The following is a 17,975-nucleotide window of genomic DNA, read 5'->3' as shown; positions in this document are numbered from 1 at the left end:
AGGATGAATTGTCACTTCGGTGATCCTCTGACTTTTCCTTTACCACAGTCATCAGGTCAGCATTTAATTTGTCCAATATTTTGGTTTATTAGCAAATAGCCTACTTGCAGAACTAATGCCATTCCCACCAGCCTTAGTATAGTTTGTATTTAGTGCTAATTAGCTAATCTTAATCTCATAAACCTTGTGCCTGCTTACTGAAACATCAGCATCTTAATGTTTTCACTGTAGCCTTGCCCAGAGCAGGACAGGTGTTCACATAGCATCTCAACATATGCATTTCTGTCCCTCCATTCAGCAGCAGCCCTGGCTAAAACAGGCCTCATCACAGCCTGAAAGAATGACAGAATGACAGCCAGACCAAGGCTTGCCTTGTTAAAGGCTGTAAACCAGACTAAAGATAGGGCCCCTCTCTCATATTGTCTGCAAGCTGCACAGGACACATATACACAAACACAGTGCTCCAACTCAAACACACACCTGTGGGATGAAAAGCCAGAGCCTTTAGAGCTGAGCAGTGTGTGGGGAGAAAAAGTTACCAACGATGCCAGTTATTTAACTGCCATTTACTGGTGTCAGAGTGTACGCACAGATAGGTGAGGAGATTCTAGGTCAATTACCTTCCCACCTCCCACCACACACACACACACACTTGTAATGTGTTTTGATGTTTTATTAGATGTAGAAGAAAAGTTAAGAAGGCTTTACAGCGAGGAGAGTTTGCTGTGTCTGTATGTGTGTGTGTGTGTGTGTGTGTGTGTGTGTGTGTGTGTGTGTGTGTGTGTGTGTGTGTGTGAGAGAGAGAGAGAGAGAGAGAGAGAGAGAGAGAGAGAGAGAGAGAGAGAGAGAGATGGTGAGACAGAGGAGACTGGTCCTTTTGAATTTATTTGAAATCTTTCAAATTGGACCGGAGTTGGTTTGAAATTGAACTGTCAGGCACAGATATGTCGACGTGGACTTAAAAACTCTAACCAGTCTGCCTGAAGGGGCCTCTAGTCCTGTGTGCTGACTGACAGCATTCTGAATCTACAATTAGTAAAACAAACAATGTCAAACTAGTGTTGAAATAGATGGCTGCTTTCTGGATAGACCAGAGGCAAATCAGGTGCTTACTGGGAGCATTCAAATGTCCTCACCATCTGTCTGACAGAACACCTGCACTGCACAGCTGTCACACACACATACACACACACACACACACACACACACACACACACACACACACACACACACACACACACACACACACATTTAAGCCGGACTCAGATGTTTGTCCAGATTTACCTCAGATTCACCCCTCCCAAAAATTGGAGGAGAAATATAGTCCTCTGTACCTCTGTTCAGCCCAGTTTCTGTTAATTTGAGTGGTTTACAGATCCGTCCCGTCCCGATTGGTCAAGTGTTTGATATTTTGGAGGTAAAACCTGGATGAATACGTCTGTAAGAAGTGAATCAGAGGTGCTGCCATGCAACAACTGTTGACTTAAAACTGACAGTTAAAATCTCACCTCCTGTTTTCGCTCGTCTCCCCAACCATTTTGTCATCCAGACTCATTTAGCCCTCTGCTTTGGGCTTTTCTCAATGTAAAGAATTAACACTACTACAGCGAGTTGTTCCACTACACTAAATCCTAAAGGTTCAGTGTGTTACATTGAGGAGGATCTTTTGTCAATGGAATATAATATTAATAGGTATGTTTTCATTAGTGTATAATCACCTGAATACAACAATTGTTGTGTTTTCGTTAACTTAGAATGAGAATGAGTCTCTACAGTAGCCCTGCTATAGATAGGGGTGTTTGCATTTTTTGCAAGCACTGTAGTTTCTCCAAAATGCTTTCAAGGGGAGGGTGATCTGACAACGTTGTGATCTGCAACTATACTGCTAGATGCCCCTTAATCCTAAACACTGGACCTTTAATAATATCCTGTAGTGTGTCATGCACCATAATCATTTTATTCTTTTGGGGGGGCTTTTATTGCGAAGGGATCACACGTGGGTTGGTACAAGGGGCACCAGCTCTAAGTGAGCTAGTAGGGTGTAGGGTGTATTATTAAAGTCAATCTTTATTATGCAACCCAATTTCAAAATCGATTAGTCTGAGACCAGCCAAGTCTTTTTTCTACTCTTACAAATCATGACATCCTTTACACATCTTTACACGCAAAGCCCAGTCCTGGTCAAGCCTATCATCCCATCTTTGTTTTTAGCATGCAAATTTCCTCAAAGGTCCAGTGTGTAAGATTTAGGAGGATCTATAGGCAGAAATGGATTATAATGTGTATCTGTATATAGGAATGAATGTCTTTTCGTTACCTTAGAATGTCACCCACTTATACTTACATTGTCCTCATGTTGAATTGCCATGATGCTACAGTAGCCCAGAACGGACAAATCAAACACTGGCTCTATATAGGGTCTTTCTCAAGTTTCACAGCCACAATAGTTTCTCCTACATACTCAGAAGGCTGCAAGTTCTCTGCCAGAAGTGTGTAAGTTGTAAAGTGTACAAATTCTTAATGTTGTGCTTCAAGTGCAGAAATATTTTCTACATTCCACAACACCATTTACCTTATGCTAACTGCCAAAATAATGCAAATGAACATCAATACATAGTGTTTAGTGAGTAGCATTAATAATGTGTAGAAATATAATTCAGACACAGTGGCACACAGACTAAAGACAGTTCAAATAGAGCCATCAGACAGCGGTGGACACTTGATGATACTGAGCCATAAACTCAATGAACATCTTTTCCCTCTCACAGAGAAAACACTCCCTGTCTGTGTCTGTGGGAAAGGGTAGTTATCATGTGTTTGAGATGTTGAGCTATAAAGCAAAGGTACTTCTAAAGACCCTCCCTCCTCAACCTCCCTCCCCCACTCCTTTCTCACTTTTATTTCCTGTGTACTTCTTTGTCGTGTGTTTGTGTGACTTTACTTTACTAATGGCGTGGGTTTCAGCTTATTGCAGAGATATGGCTGAGCAACATCCCACTGACTCTCTCACTTTATACATATAGCATATAGGGTGGCCATTTCCTTCACATCAAAAAGGAGGACACTTTGCATACACGGGGACATGCAAGCAGATATTTGTTTGGTATGATCCGGTTTTAAATTTTAATGTTTTTCCACCAGATTACATAAAGGTGCATACACATACCACATAGCTAATAATAAATATACAAGATACAGCTCATGACAATGTGCCCTTCCAATTCAGATTACATAGGTCTAATAAACATCATACAGAAACTGTTCTTAATGTTTTTATCAACTTCTGTTTCAGATGTATAAGCTTTGCCTATCTACATATGAGTATGAGCATTTTTCTGACATTAGCTCACATTATGTTCTCTGTCCCTGAGAGCTTGATTGACAGCCTGGTGGGTGATGGAATCAAACATGGCTCATTTGAATATTAAAATTGGCCATGTGACATGAAAATGTAACCAATGAAATGACTTATTTTGACACAGCTTTTTAGCCAATAAGTATTAAACTAACAAGGTAATGTGTCAAAAGGCAGGCCTTTTTAGTTATTTTCTCAAAAGGAGGACAAACGAGTGTCCGGCTAAGGCTGCCTGCAGCCGGACATTTAAAGGCCGGACGAATGGCCACCCTAATAGCATAGTGTAAAAAGGTGCCTTCTCCTACTATTGCTGTTTTTTTGTATATTTTCACTTCCAGATGATTCTAATCTACCTGCTCACCTGCATAAGGTCATTGCCTTTTCTTCTCTAGTAGCTAGACATTCAGTTCTGTTTAAACAGAGAGATGTAATCCCTCCATAACACAACCAATGGATTAAAGATCTGATGCAGAACATCAAGCCAGTCAATAGGTTACCTGGTCTGTTTTTTTTTCTTTTCTGTAAGCTTTCTGCTTCAGTTGTTGATGTTGTCAGTTATTTGAAGGATCTTTGTTTTTGTCCAGTATTCCGTATATTTCACAAATTTGTAGCTTGAGGGGATAGCAAACTGAGACACATCTTTAATGGTGAAGGAAAGTGAAGAACGATTCAGACTAATGATGGATAGGGCTGGGTATCCTACATCAATACTTTTTTGGTACCAAACAAAATGCGTCAAGTATTGAACTGTCCAGTTATGATAGCCAAAAAGCATAAAGCATTGAATAGAAATATCTAAAGGTGGCATCAGAAATCAATAAATGTTTTATTTCCAACATTTTTCCAAATACATGTTTTAAGTCTAGTACAAAATCTGAACATAACAGATCTTTGTCCATTTTTTAACATGTTATTTTTAGCCAAACTAAATAAACAGGGGCGGGTGTGGCTCAGGACGTAGAGCGGGTTGTGTCCTTGAGCAAGATACTGAACCCCAAATTGCTTCTGATGCTGTGCATCGGTGTGTGAATGTGTATGAATGAGTTAGTTTCTGTTTGTGATGGCCTTTGTCATCACTGTATGAGTGTGAGTGTGGCATGTAGGGTACAGCACTAGTGTAGTGGTTAGAAGACCAGAAAGGCGCTATATAAGTACAGTCCATTTACCATTTAACGCTTCAGTTTGTTGCTAGCATTGTTAGCTATCTATTGTTTTCACGTCTGTGCACCTAGTTTTGTTGTTGACAGACATAAACATACAACACAGACACATACAACACACCAACACAGAAAAACCAAATTACAAAAAATGTCTTCTTGTTTTTTACTTATGAATCAGATTAAGGAAAACATTTGGAAACCTCAACACCACTGCTTGTGTCCCCCTCTCTGTGGTGCAGTACACCTGTTTTCTTTGAATAAGCACTGCCCTCTGTTGGAGAAAGTGTAAATTGAGCCATTCTGGTCATGGCTTATTTTGAGAGGATTACACTGACTTTACTAATGGATACAACATATCACTGTCTGTGTTTATAGAACAAGTTAAATAAAAATGTTTATGGTCCACATGGTTATGGTCATAGAGGTTTTGTTCTATTACAATTTGATAAAATTTAAGTTTTGATATACCGATTTTCAAAAAAGCCCTCTTTTGCAGCATGATATCATCCTGTTAAAGTTTGTTTCAGCCAACAAGCAGTGCAGGCCAGCTCTGACACAAACAGTATCATCAACATTACAAGGCTGCAATGCTTCTCAAATGTCAGCAAGTCAGCCCACGCTGTAGCAGTCTGCTGTGTGAGGCTCATTTCATCAGCTGGACTGCAGAGCCTGTAACCAAGTAAACAAGTCTTCACAAACAGCTTGGTAGCATTTCAGAAAGAGTATTTCATGCCTCCAGTGCATTGTAATAAGATATTACTGTACAGAGACTGTGACTATTAGATAATTTTTACGACTGTAGATAAATTTAAGTCAAGTTGTTCTTTTAACCTTTTATACTCTCACAACTCATTGGCTTATTTAACATTGCAATATTTCTCCAGTAATATAACTTTTGCTCCATTGATTTTGTGGTTCAATCAGACTGAAGTGTGGTCGGCATAGGATGCCTGAGTTTGCGTGTCAGCTGCGTTGCTGAACTGCAGCTGCTCGCACGCCTGTCGTAACCACATAGAGAGCATTTCTGCTGCAGAACTGCTGCTGCCGCCCTATCTTTTTAACCCGAGCTTGCCTTTAATAAATAGAATACAATAAAAGCCATGTTAACATATGAATGGATTTCCATGTCTGTGACATAGGACACAGTGTAGACTTTTAAACTGTAGTGAAAGGTGTATATGTTGGTGGTATAATGTCGTTATGATTATGAATATGAATTAATTATTATTTTCACTGTTTTTTGCTCATGGAAAAAAATAGGCGAGACCTTGACTCTCTAGTGAAGTGTTGCTGCAGCCACACCTGAGATGCACGACTCAGGTGGGAAGTGTAACTGCTCTAATGTGTTAATAAGGGCACCAAAATAAAAAGCAAAACATTCTGCCACACACTGGAGAGAGGCAGTGTGGACGAGGCTTGAGGAGAAATGACACAAAGTTGAAGTTATTTCAAAATAAAAGAGTCAGGGCTTTTAAGAAAACATTCGGGGCTGGAGCCCCAGAGGCCACCCCTTTGCTTCTTCCCTGGTCCTGGGGATCCAATATCAGTACGATAATGTGCTAGTGTTGGTGTCATTGTTTAACTGAACAGTAATTACCAACTGCCCTACCTTATTTCTAAGTTGTTAATATGTCATAATCAATCAATAAAGTCACTTCCTTCTTATTATTTTATTTTCCCATCTTGATCTGCACCATCACTGACTGTCTTCTGATTACTCCTTTCTCCTCTCTTTCTTCTTTTGGCATTTAATTCTCCTCTTCCACCTCCGTCCTCTGCACTTGTTACCTTTTCACTGCGTCCATGCTGTAAGAGTGTCACTGTGGCGGTGTATTGGTTATGTTTTGTCTTTCCGGCTCCATGTCTTATATTTCTGTTAATTTCATTTTCTGCTGTGCTTGAGAAAATCTTGTTTGAAAAGATAATCAGTATTCTAGGCTGCCATCTTGTGATGGAAGTTGTAAAGACAAAACAGATGTCAAAGTGCCACAGCACACAGTAACATCACCTTCCCTCAGAGGAGATCAGTTTACAAATCTAAGAACTTACCAACAATAAGCTTTTAAAGTCTGGGTCTCGGGATGTTTTTTGGTGAATGGTGATGTTTGCTCTCCATTACACTTTAACCCGCTTGTATATAAATGCAAGGTCGAGCAGCGGAAGCAAAGGCCAGAATGTGATAAGAGCGGAAAGAAGTCTGTCATTTTAGTGTGGAGTGACCCAATCTCACAGCTCTGCTTGGATTCAGACCAATGCTTAGACTTTACCCTATCCACAAATAAAAAATGTGCAATTTCACACTAAGTACATTTGAAAGCACTTTATGTAACATAATTTTGCAACATGATCATCAGTATAAAACACATGCAGTCTATAGGCATGAGGTTTACTGCCAGACAACCCAAACAATATTAATCTTAGTTCTTACTTTTACTGCTACTACTACTACCACTAACTCTATTAATACTACTGCTGCTGCCAGAGGTAGCAAAAGTAGTTCAAGTAGAAGTACAGATGCTCGTGTAAAAAAGAAAAGTAGAAAAAGAAGTCCTGATTGTTTACTCAAGTAAAAGTGAAAAAGAACAGGCTCTGAAATGAACTTTAAAAGTAAAAAGTACTGATTTCTCTCTGGTTTCTCTGAAGGACTTTTCTACCAGCTGTTTCTGTATAAAGATAACTGAAACTTCAAACAGGGCTAAGTCTCCCTCTCGTCAGTTTCCTCTTGATACACCTGTCTTGATGTTGGGAAGGTGTGTAGTAATGCCAAATAATAAAAAAAGAAGATAATTCCCCTCAAATACAGAAAAATAAAGGGAAACGTGTTCTAAAAATGTAAGGAATAAAAAGTACATATATTTGTGTAAAAATGTAGGGGGTAAAACTAAAAGTAAATACTAGTAGTACAGATATCTGTACTTTTCACCTGTGGCTACTATAACTATACTGTAGTCAGACTTATACTGAAGTAAAATTACATGTATAACACATGTTTAGTAAAAGACCTTCAGTGAAAATGTTACTGTAGTAAAAGTAAGTAAATATTAATGTGAAAAATGTGAAAAGTATTTCAAGGTACAAGGAAGATTTATGTATCATTTTAGTTTTATGCTATACTCACAAAAGCAAATGTTATATACAAAAAATATTGTAGTCCCCTCCAGTAAACGATTCTTGTTCCTACAGTGTGCTGTTTGAATGCTGTATATGCAGAGTTTGGCTCTAGAAGGATGTTTTCACATTCATCTGCTGAAAATGGAAAGTGTTTCTGTGCTCATTGGAAATCTGCAACTTGTACAGTGTGGTGTAGAAACCTGAAGCCACCAGTGCACATCCACTGAGAATGAACTTTACAGTGAAGTAGGAGACATCTTGTGTCCAGCAGCAAAACTTTAGAAATAAACAATATTTGCATATTCAGAGATTCTGGAATGTTAAATGAGGTAGAAGGATTTTAATGTGGAAATTATATTTTGTTTGCATAAGAAACATCAGACACATATATATATATATTTGTATAAATGTCTTATTACATGTATGGAGGGGTTCTTTGGCAATACATGGGTGAATAAATAATAGGTCATATTATTATACTAATGCATTAATGTGTGAGCTGTTTATCGTAGCTAGGTTGAGGTAGATCTGATGTGCAACATATTTTATGAGCTCATCATGTTTTATATGTAAAATATATAATATTTTCTTGTGAAAATATTGTTCCTGCTCTTATTGATTGATGGATGACCTATGAAGGTCTTGGCCTATTGACTGTACGTGCTGTGTGTAGGTATTGGTATCCCAGAGGGTTCACGCCATGGAGGTGTCCTTGAGGCCACTGTTCTATGGAGCCCCCTGGAGCAGCAATGGCAGCTCCCAGACAAGTCATGTCCCAAACAGAGAGTTTATGCCAAACTCCATTCCAAAAATATAGAAGTGTAGGTTTCATCACTTATTCACCAAAAAAGCAACAACTATACATGGTTATGACCTTGATTAAATCATTAGTGTCTTCTGGTACATTCGGGATGCAAATGATTTACTAAGTATTAAAATTCTAATCATTTAGGTTTCTGAGTTTGAAATTGGTGTAGACTACTTTTAAGAGAAACAATGCCAAATTTGCTGCCACTTTAGAAAAAGCCATGAGTTTGATGAAGTGAATGTTATTCAACACCATTGCAAGAGTTTTGAATGAAGTTCATCACAAGTTCGTACATACACGACAGCTCGATAAGGTCTGGGCTTGTCTGGGGCCAACAGAGAGCAATGATTCAGTTGGATGTCGTGCAGGGGTGTGTTGTGGTCTGCTTCTGGGAACTGGATTTTGGAAAGGGGGTTATCTGCAGCTGATAAGGGCCACATTTAAAAGGCTGAGTTAGGGATGAGGCTACATTACTTCACACTGCCAACTAGAGGGAGCAGCAACAAAGAGTCCACAGGGGATTTAACAAATCATGCTACTGCTCCTGGTCTCTGTATCCGTTGCCAATATGCTGTTTTCTGCTGGAGTTGTTTGCATGCCACTACCAAACCAGGGACCCCACATAGCCAATGGCTGGGGCCAGGTCATCCGGTTCAGGCATCTTTACGCCGCCAGACCAGGACTGCACTTGCTGATCAGTAGGGATGGACAGATCCATGGCTCTGTGGACCAAACACTGTACAGTAAGTCAAGCATTTTAAAACACAGACTTAAAAAGCTGCAAACTGTGATGCTGGTTGGTAAATCACACTGATGAGTGGAGATGGCATGGTGGGATTTTCATTCTGATGAACATTTGAACTGCAGGCCTGCTGGAGATCCGTCCCGTGGATCCAGGCTGTGTTGTCATCAGAGGTACAGCAACCGCACGCTATCTTTGCATGGAAGGCGACGGAAGACTGTACTCATCGGTAAGGTGACAACCTACTGTCTGCTCATTTCTACATCTGACGTGCAAATAAGTGGCAAAAGTTATTATTTATGCAAAAGCAATTCATTAGTTTAACTATTATGCGTCAGGGTAGTACTTAAATGTCAAGTAAGGTAAAAATAATTAAAAAAATAAAGAGCATTAGGGCCACAAACATTTTACTCCCCAATACATTGTTATCAAAGATATAAAATACAAATGTCTATGTTATGACCCCACCCCGCCTTCCAAAATAACCAATTCAATTCAATTCAATTTTATTTGTATAGTGCCAATTCAAAACAGAAGTTATCTCAGGCAGGGCATAGGCGATATAGTCGGTCGCCTAGAACGCCATCTGCTGGAGGGGCGCCGCCAGTCACCCTAGAGGGAGAAAAAAAAAAAAAACAATAATAATTTTCGATGCCCATTGGCGCCCTCCCTTCGTGTTCTGTCTTGAAAATAATAATTTACTTGAAATTTAGTTGAAACATGCTGGAAAGAGTGACTTGAAAGTTCACTGTTGTTGTTCAAATAAAACTGTTGCGAGTGTTCAGATGGTTCAGATGTTGTCATTCAATTGTATGATGCTGTTCTTTTTTTATATATATATACACTAATAAAGATATTGAGAAATATACACTACCGTTCAAAAGTTTGGGGTCACTTAGAAATGTCCTTATTTTTGAAAGAAAAGCATTGTTTTTTTCAATGAAGATAACATTAAATTAATCAGAAATACAGTCTAGACATTGTTAATGTGGTAAATGACTATTCTAGCTGGAAACGACTGATTTTTAATGGAATATATACATAGGTGTACAGAGGCCCATTTCCAGCAACCATCACTCCTGTGTTCTAATGGTACATTGTGTTAGCTAATCATGTTAAAAGGCTAATTGATGATTACAAAACCTTTGTGCAATTATGTTAGCACAGCTGAAAACTGTTGTGCTCATTAGAGAAGCTGTAAGTGGCCTTCCTTTGAGCTAGATGAGTATCTGGAGCATCAGCATTTGTGGGTTCCATTATACTTTTAAAATGGCCAAAAAAAGAGAATTTTCATCTGAAACTCGACAGTCTATTCTTGTTCTGAGAAATGAAGGCTATTCCATGTGAGAAATTGCCAAGACACTGAAGATTTCCTACAACGGTGTGTACTACTCCCTTCAGAGAACAGCACAAACTCTAACCAGAATAGAATGACGGCTTTGGGATGCTGGCCTTCTAGGCAGAGTGGCAAAGAAAAAGCCATATCTGAGACTGGCCAATAAAAGGAAAAGATTAAGATGGGCAAAAGAACACAGACATTGGACAGAGGAAGATTGGAAAAAAGTGTTATGGACAGACAAATCTAAGTTTGAGGTGTTTGGATCACACAGAAGAACATTTTTGAGACGCAGAACCAGTGAACAGATGCTGGAGGAGTGCCTGACGCCATCTGTCAAGCATGGTGGAGGTAATGTGATGGTCTGGGGCTGCTTTGGTGCTGGTAAAGTGGGAGATTTGTACAAGGTAAAAGGGATTTTGAATAAGGAAGGCTATCACTCCATTTTGCAACGCCATGCCATACCCTGTGGACAGCGCTTGACTGGAGCCAATTTCCTCATACAACAGGACAATGACCAAAAGCACACCTCCAAACTATGCAAGAACTATTTAGGGAAGAAGCAGTCAGCTGATATTCTGTCTGTAATGGAGTGGCCAACGCAGTCACCAGATCTCAACCCTATTGAGCTGTTGTGGGAGCAGCTTGACCGTATGGTACGTAAGAAGCGCCCATAAAGCCAATCCAGCTTGTGGGCGGTGCTTCAGGAAGCGTGGGGTGAAATTTCTTCAGATTACCTCAACAAATTGACAGCTAGAATGCTGTAATTGCTGAAAATGGAGAATTCTTTGACGAAAGCAAAGTTTGAAGGACAAAATTATTATTTCAATGTCTTGACTATATTTTCTATTCATTTTGCAACTCATTTGATGAATAAAAGTGTGAATTTTCATGGAAAACATGAAATTGTCTGGACGACCCCAAACTTTTGAACGGCAGTGTAAATAATATGACTGACAACAGAACCATGTAACCTTTATAAAAATATGATTTTTAGCATCAGAAATGTGTCCTCTGCTCAGTGTGTTTTTAAAGAAAAAGTTGATTTTCATGAAGCTCATTCAGAATCAGAAGAAGTTGGTTTTCACATAAGAGGAATTTGCCTTGGTTGAATGGTGTGTAACAATATAAATAAAGATCAAATAAAGACAAATAATATATACAAATATAAAAAAAAGACAATATGAAGGTTATTCAAATAAAATAATGAAGAGCTGTACAGTTTGTGCAGTAATGTGCAAAATATTCTCCAGGGAATGTGCAAGTTTGGAGGCCTATTCTCACAGCTGGAGAACAGCACTGTACTGTGATGTTGTTCTTATTTTCTGCTTTAAAGAAAAATAATGGTGAAATTTCCACCCAGTTAAAGCTTTAACTATAAGATTTATGGTTCCAGTGAGACCAGAGTGCTGTTATGGGACTATGGGTTAAGTGTGGTCATGTGTGCGCACTGCACATGTGCTAGGTAGTATATCCTTCTTTATTTTAAAATGTATTTTAAAATTGTAATCTTGGTAATAATCTATATTTTTAAGTAATCTGATATTGAATTATTATTATTTATACCAGTTCTAGTATTACGGTGCACTGTAGTTCTGTGTTTGGTTTGTCCAAGTGGTGTTGCCATACTCAGCGAAAGCCGTTTCTCAGATGCTGTGAGTTATACAATCGCTGTCAAACACTGTACTGTCTCTATTTCATTACTTTCATGCAGTCATAAAGTATTAAAAAGAAGAAAACTACACCGTAAATCCTAACAAAAGAAGTAAGCTGGCATAACTTAAACCTCAAAACATTTTGAGTCACTCATTCCCATGAATTAAACCCAACATTTAATTGTTGTAGTATATGTAACAGTATTTTAAGTATTGGTGATATAATTCCAGTTTATTCCATTGACTCATTTTCTTTTAATTGAGTATAATCATTACAAAAAAGTGGCAACATTTATATAAACAGGATGCATTTAAGTTACTTAATCAGATAAATTCTGTTAACACATTTTTAATAAGTTTGGAGAAATGCTGCATAGGATTGTAATATGCTTACTACTTTTAAGTAAAATGACCTTAATTGAGTTACTTGTATTCAATTCAATTCAATCTATTCAGTATTCAAATCAAATGTTTTTTTTCATGCTCAAATTGTTGAAATTAATCAATTTGAATTGTTTAAAGTAATTGGTTTCCTCAACAGTTTGAATTGAACTAACTCATCAAATTTTACAGTGTAGAATGTAATATGAATGTTACATAGGACAACGTTTCTAGTGAGCACTAGATACTATCTTGTGCACTAGATCCCAACACATGGCTAATTTTAATATTCAAATGAGCCATGTGTTGATTCCCCACAACAGGAGATCCATATCTAGTGCACTAGAAAGTTTCATTTTTTTAAATTTTTTTTCCCCATGTGCCTTTAGGGGCTCAGTACATATCACTGGGATTTTTGAAAAGCATTATGATCAATTAAAATGATCATTTTATGAATCTACCGGGGGACCACAGACCCCCCCCCCAGTGTTGACTTCATGGTTATGGCCTTGGACTGCTGGTCTTTACTTTGATTTATTTACCACAGCAGCATACTAGCTGATAATTATTCTGCCATTGTTTTTGCACTACAGGTAATAGGAGCTAGAAGGCTTTATAAGGTACAGACACTAAAGTTAAACTGGAACTTCATTCAGAATTCACATTGACATAGCAACAACATAAAACTACAAATCCATCCTTGGAACATGACCTTGCTCAACAGTGTGTCATGCGGTTCACTCCGTATGTCTAGATAAGGATGTTAGTTGTTGTTGTAAAAACAAATCTTATATTGTATATTTAGTATTTGAGTGTTTAGCAGCTGAATTAACACATTAGGTTTAATGTGACCAGCTCTGCAGAAGAAGCTGATTGAGCGGCTTGGACATGGCTGTAACAGTGAGAGTCCTGTGGCCTTTTTTGGAGGTTTTTATACGTAATAGTATAAGTTCAGCTGCTTTAATATCTAATTTTTCAACGGACATTTCATCTCCTCTCAGTGCTCCGAATTCAAATCTTCACTTAAAGCTACAGTAGGTAACTGCCTGTCATATTAAAATATATAAAAATAACTTTCTGTCATGTTTGCTGAAACTTTCAAGAAATAATTGATTATTTAGTCTCATTCCCAGGTTGTTAAAAACCGACATTGGGAATGAACAACAACAATCAACTTTCAAGCCACTAACCCAAAGTGTCTTTTCTGGCTCCGATTGGTTGTTTTCTTTCAGGCCCGGTGGATTCTGGCAAATGCTATTAGGAAACTATTTTTTCCACAGATTATCTGTCTCGTGCTACCGTCAGGATAAAGTGAAAGTTTAAGCAAATATGAGTAAAATATAACTTATTTTTAGAAAAGTTACCTACTGCAGCTTATACTTGCTGCAGTTAATATATATATATATATTTTTTTTAGCCTTTTTCTCGTTTCTTTCATCAACATTGGCTGTTTTGAGTTCCATACATACATAGATAAACTACTGTTACACCTGGACTTCTCATACAGTATGTCAAAAATAAACATGAATCTCACCTTGTTACTGCTTATTGCTCACTGTTAACTATTAAAACAGCAAACAGTGGTTATCTTTTGACAAATTGCACCTTTGCAAAACTTTGTAATGTAGCAGAGACAGTCAATTTCATTAAAAACATTGTCTCAGGTTTTTGCATATGTTGTTAATCAGCTTCCACGTTCAGAAAACACTGCATGCCAGGCAGGCATTCATTCAAACAGACGAGCGGTTCATTAACCTTTGTACGGTGTGGTGCAGGGTAGGATGTGTTTGCAAAGTGAAAAATCTGAATGAAAAGACCCAGCAGCAGCAACAACAACCTTGGCCTCTGGCTGGCTCCCTTTGGCCAAAGTAAACAGCGTTCGAAGAACTTGCAGCACCGTTTACGTATGTTTTTTTTGATAAAAGGGGCCTTCTATCTAAAAACACCATTCATGCAACCCTAATGGAAACTACAATTCTAATTTAAGATTAATACTGCTGTCTGAGCTACTTTCTAACTTGAATGGCTCATCATTTCATATATCATCAATATATTGTAAAAAATAATAATTTTAAGTTGATTAATCAATTGCTTCATACTCGTCAAATGTAGGGACTCAAGAACAGGACATGTATTTATCAAACCTCTAGCAATCACCTTAATAAGTAACTTAAAGTATAAGTGTAGCAGAAAGCTTTAAGAGCAGCAATTTAGTGATCACATGATTTTTCACATACATTCCCAAAGAGCTAATAGCTAATAAGGTAAACAAGGATTTACCTGATTTCTGCCCCATTGTTAAAGCAAGCTCATGTAACGTAAGTAAGTCCACAAACTGACCCAATTTACTAAAATAGAAAGGTGAAAGTCTGCTGCTAGCAGATAAAAAAAACATGATACTGTAGTACCATATAAAGTAATTTGTAACAAGTGTAACTGGGTCTTTTTGGGGCCATTTTCATGCTTTGTTTGGTTGGTAATCCAATCTTGACGAAGACGAATCACTTAAGATATAATGCTATCTCAAACAGTATGTAAAGAACATTAACATTTTATATCCCATCACTTCCAGTACACCTACAGCAGAGATGACTGCACCTTCAGAGAGCAGATTTTGCCTGACGGGTACAACATCTATGTCTCTGACAGACACGGAGCCCTGCTTAGTCTGGGAAACCACCGGCAGAGACTGCAGGGTCGAGACAGAGGAGTCCCAGCTCTGGCCCAGTTTCTCCCCAGGATCAGCACCTTGGATCAGGCTTCGTACCCTGCACTGGATGTCCCTGACCAGCCGGGACAGAGCACAGCCCAAACAGAGGAACCTGTGGACGCAGTGGACTCGTTTGGAAAACTCTCTCAAATCATTCACAGTCCCAGCTTCCACAAGAGATGAGACAGTGGCTTTGGGACACCAGAGTGTCCTGCTTTGTCTGAGGCCTGAAACCGTGCACTCCTCCCTGTATGTTGTAGAACCAGGGACTGACTGCATTTCCAGCCAGCCAGCACCCGGAAAGGTTGTTGTGACATCCTTCCAGCACTGTCCTGTCAGACATGATAGTACAGAATATTAGTGCAGTGTCCTACAGAGTGGAGAATGACACCTGTACTGAGTTTAGTGTTCCATCTTGTCATTTTCAGTAACAACTTTTACATTTACTGAACAAACAAGGAGTGGCGTGTTTGACATTCTGGTTTATTTGGGATAAGATAAGGTGACAGCATCAGTAACCATAGATGAACCAAGAGCAGCACCTATAGAAACTGGAAAAAGGAAAAGAATGGCACAAAATTAGTCACACTGTTTGAATCGAGTAAGTGCAGCGCCACAGAAAGAGCACTAAAAATGTGACCAGATATGTTGTCTATTATGATTGCTTGTCATTTAAAAGCGACCAATTATGCTTTCCCTTGTGCTGCAATTACAGTTACTGTTCATATTAAACGTGGCCAAAGTTTCAAATAATGAAGTAAACATAGAGGTTGTTTAGTATGTCTTGCAGAAAGAGCTTTTCAGTAGAAGTAGAAGTAGATTAAAAAGAACTGGATTGAGTGTTGGCGGCGGGCTTCAGTCATTCCTACATATGAAAGCTGCTCAGGGACGCATGACAAACTACCCAGATCTTCTTCATATGCTTCTGCATCATATGGCCCATAGAGCAGATACACTAGACATCCACCTCCCAAGCCATTAACTTCCAGTTTAGCCCTAACTTCCAGTTTAGCCATTTGCTAACTTGAATGGAGATAAAATGATGTCACTGTGTGGTAAAGAGAGGACACAGACAGAGGCAAGGGTGTACAGCAACAGCAATAACAGCAACTACACTAGTAGAAATTACTAATAATTATGATGATGATGATAGTTGCTACCCCTCAGCAGGCTTCCGGAAAATGAGCCAATCAGAAGAAAGTTGACTCTTAGAGAGGGTGACCTTAAAGAGACTGGACCTAAAATGGCTTGAGGTTAGACAGAGGATGAACTGATGGGCTGTATGAAGGGCCAGTATAAGAGAAATAAGGATGTTTTTGAACTATAGAGCTAGAAATTAGCATAATACGTCCAAGTTAATACAGTCTTTCTTTTTAGAACAGTATTTCCAAAAGTGCTTTGAACACAATAAGAATCTCAGAGTGTATTGCCTCAGTAACTTTGCTACCTACTGTCTTCTTGCAGTATGTATTTGGTTGTTTAAATGTCCAGCAGTTTCAATGTGAATATGTTGTATGCTTTATTGAACGTACCTCTGCATTTTACTGTATGTGTTCATGTACATTTTGGAAAGAGTTATTATAATAAAGCATTCCAAGCAGGGTCACTGTTTGTGATTTTTGATTGTTAAGATGAAAATAGTTCTATAATTTTAAAAATAAATGCAGAATTTTTAACATTTATATCAGATTATATGCATTTGTTTTTCTTTCATATTTTTTGATGTTGCAGTTTATGGCTGTCAGAGTCGGACAGTTAACCCCAAAGCCACAGGGACACCGAGAAACAGTCAAGTCTAAAGAAATCCTTTTGCAGAATGATAATATTACAATAATATTACTTTCCACACTAACTAGTAGAGGAACTACATACAAATACATTACAGTAATAATATTACTTTAAATTTAACAAACAAGTAAGTCTGAATTTCAGGAAGAAACAACACATTTACCAATTTTGTGGGAGTAGTAGAAAAATAATATTACTAGTAGTGTAACTAATTACTGTTGGCAGGGAGTAATGAGTAAAGTAATAATAGTACTTTTGAAAAGAGTAACAAGTAATGAGTAATAAATGAATGAGTAACTAGCCCAACACTGGTGGTAATTTCTTGTAACAATGGATGTCTCCCTTAGACTCTCCTGGTGACCCCTAAAGACTAAACACCAATTACACAACTGTGACTGATATACAGAAAAAAAACACAATTAACATTCATATTAAATAAGTAGAGTAATAAGCAAATAAAACTAGAATAACATATTAATAAAAAATGTACAACATGAAATAATGTACATTTGTGTTGATAGTGCAACACAGTAACAAGTAATAGAGTGCAGATTGTTCCAGAAAGCTGATGAATAAAATAAAACATAAAACGTTCCAACCATTCAACATCAGCTTCAGAATATGTGCAAATACTGCATTCAATAATTACACTCCTGGAAACAAGAGTTAAATGTTTGTCCCCAGAGGAGCATGAGAGCAGATTATCATCATGAGAGCAGTATCTTAAGTGCAGAGTTGAGCTTTTGTCCTGAGGGTGGTGCTAGAGAGGGGCTCCAAAACTGACCAAGATCAGAGTAGGACCGGGTTGATGTAGTCCATCATGTCTATAACAGTGATATTTATTTATTTCAATTATATTTCCAGAGTACAAGGGGAATATTTGGTGGTGCTAAAGGAAAAGTCATATGGTTCAGCAAAAAGGGGGACGA

At 38.2% G+C, this 17,975-nt stretch overlaps 1 protein-coding gene across 1 annotated transcript; it reads left to right on the top strand.

The window, feature by feature from the left end:
* Positions 1-8,920: 8,920 nt before the first annotated feature.
* Positions 8,921-16,124, top strand: fgf19 (fibroblast growth factor 19). The gene is made up of 3 exons (XM_051380089.1): positions 8,921-9,177; positions 9,302-9,405; positions 15,121-16,124. The coding sequence occupies exons 1-3, from the start codon at positions 8,967-8,969 to the stop codon at positions 15,439-15,441; spliced, it is 636 nt and encodes a 211-aa protein (XP_051236049.1). The 5' UTR covers positions 8,921-8,966; the 3' UTR covers positions 15,442-16,124.
* Positions 16,125-17,975: the final 1,851 nt, after the last annotated feature.

This window comes from Dicentrarchus labrax, unplaced genomic scaffold, assembly GCF_905237075.1.
Source record: "Dicentrarchus labrax unplaced genomic scaffold, dlabrax2021, whole genome shotgun sequence".
NCBI classification, from domain to species: Eukaryota; Metazoa; Chordata; class Actinopteri; family Moronidae; genus Dicentrarchus; species Dicentrarchus labrax.
This window is presented reverse-complemented; position numbering and strand designations above follow the sequence as displayed.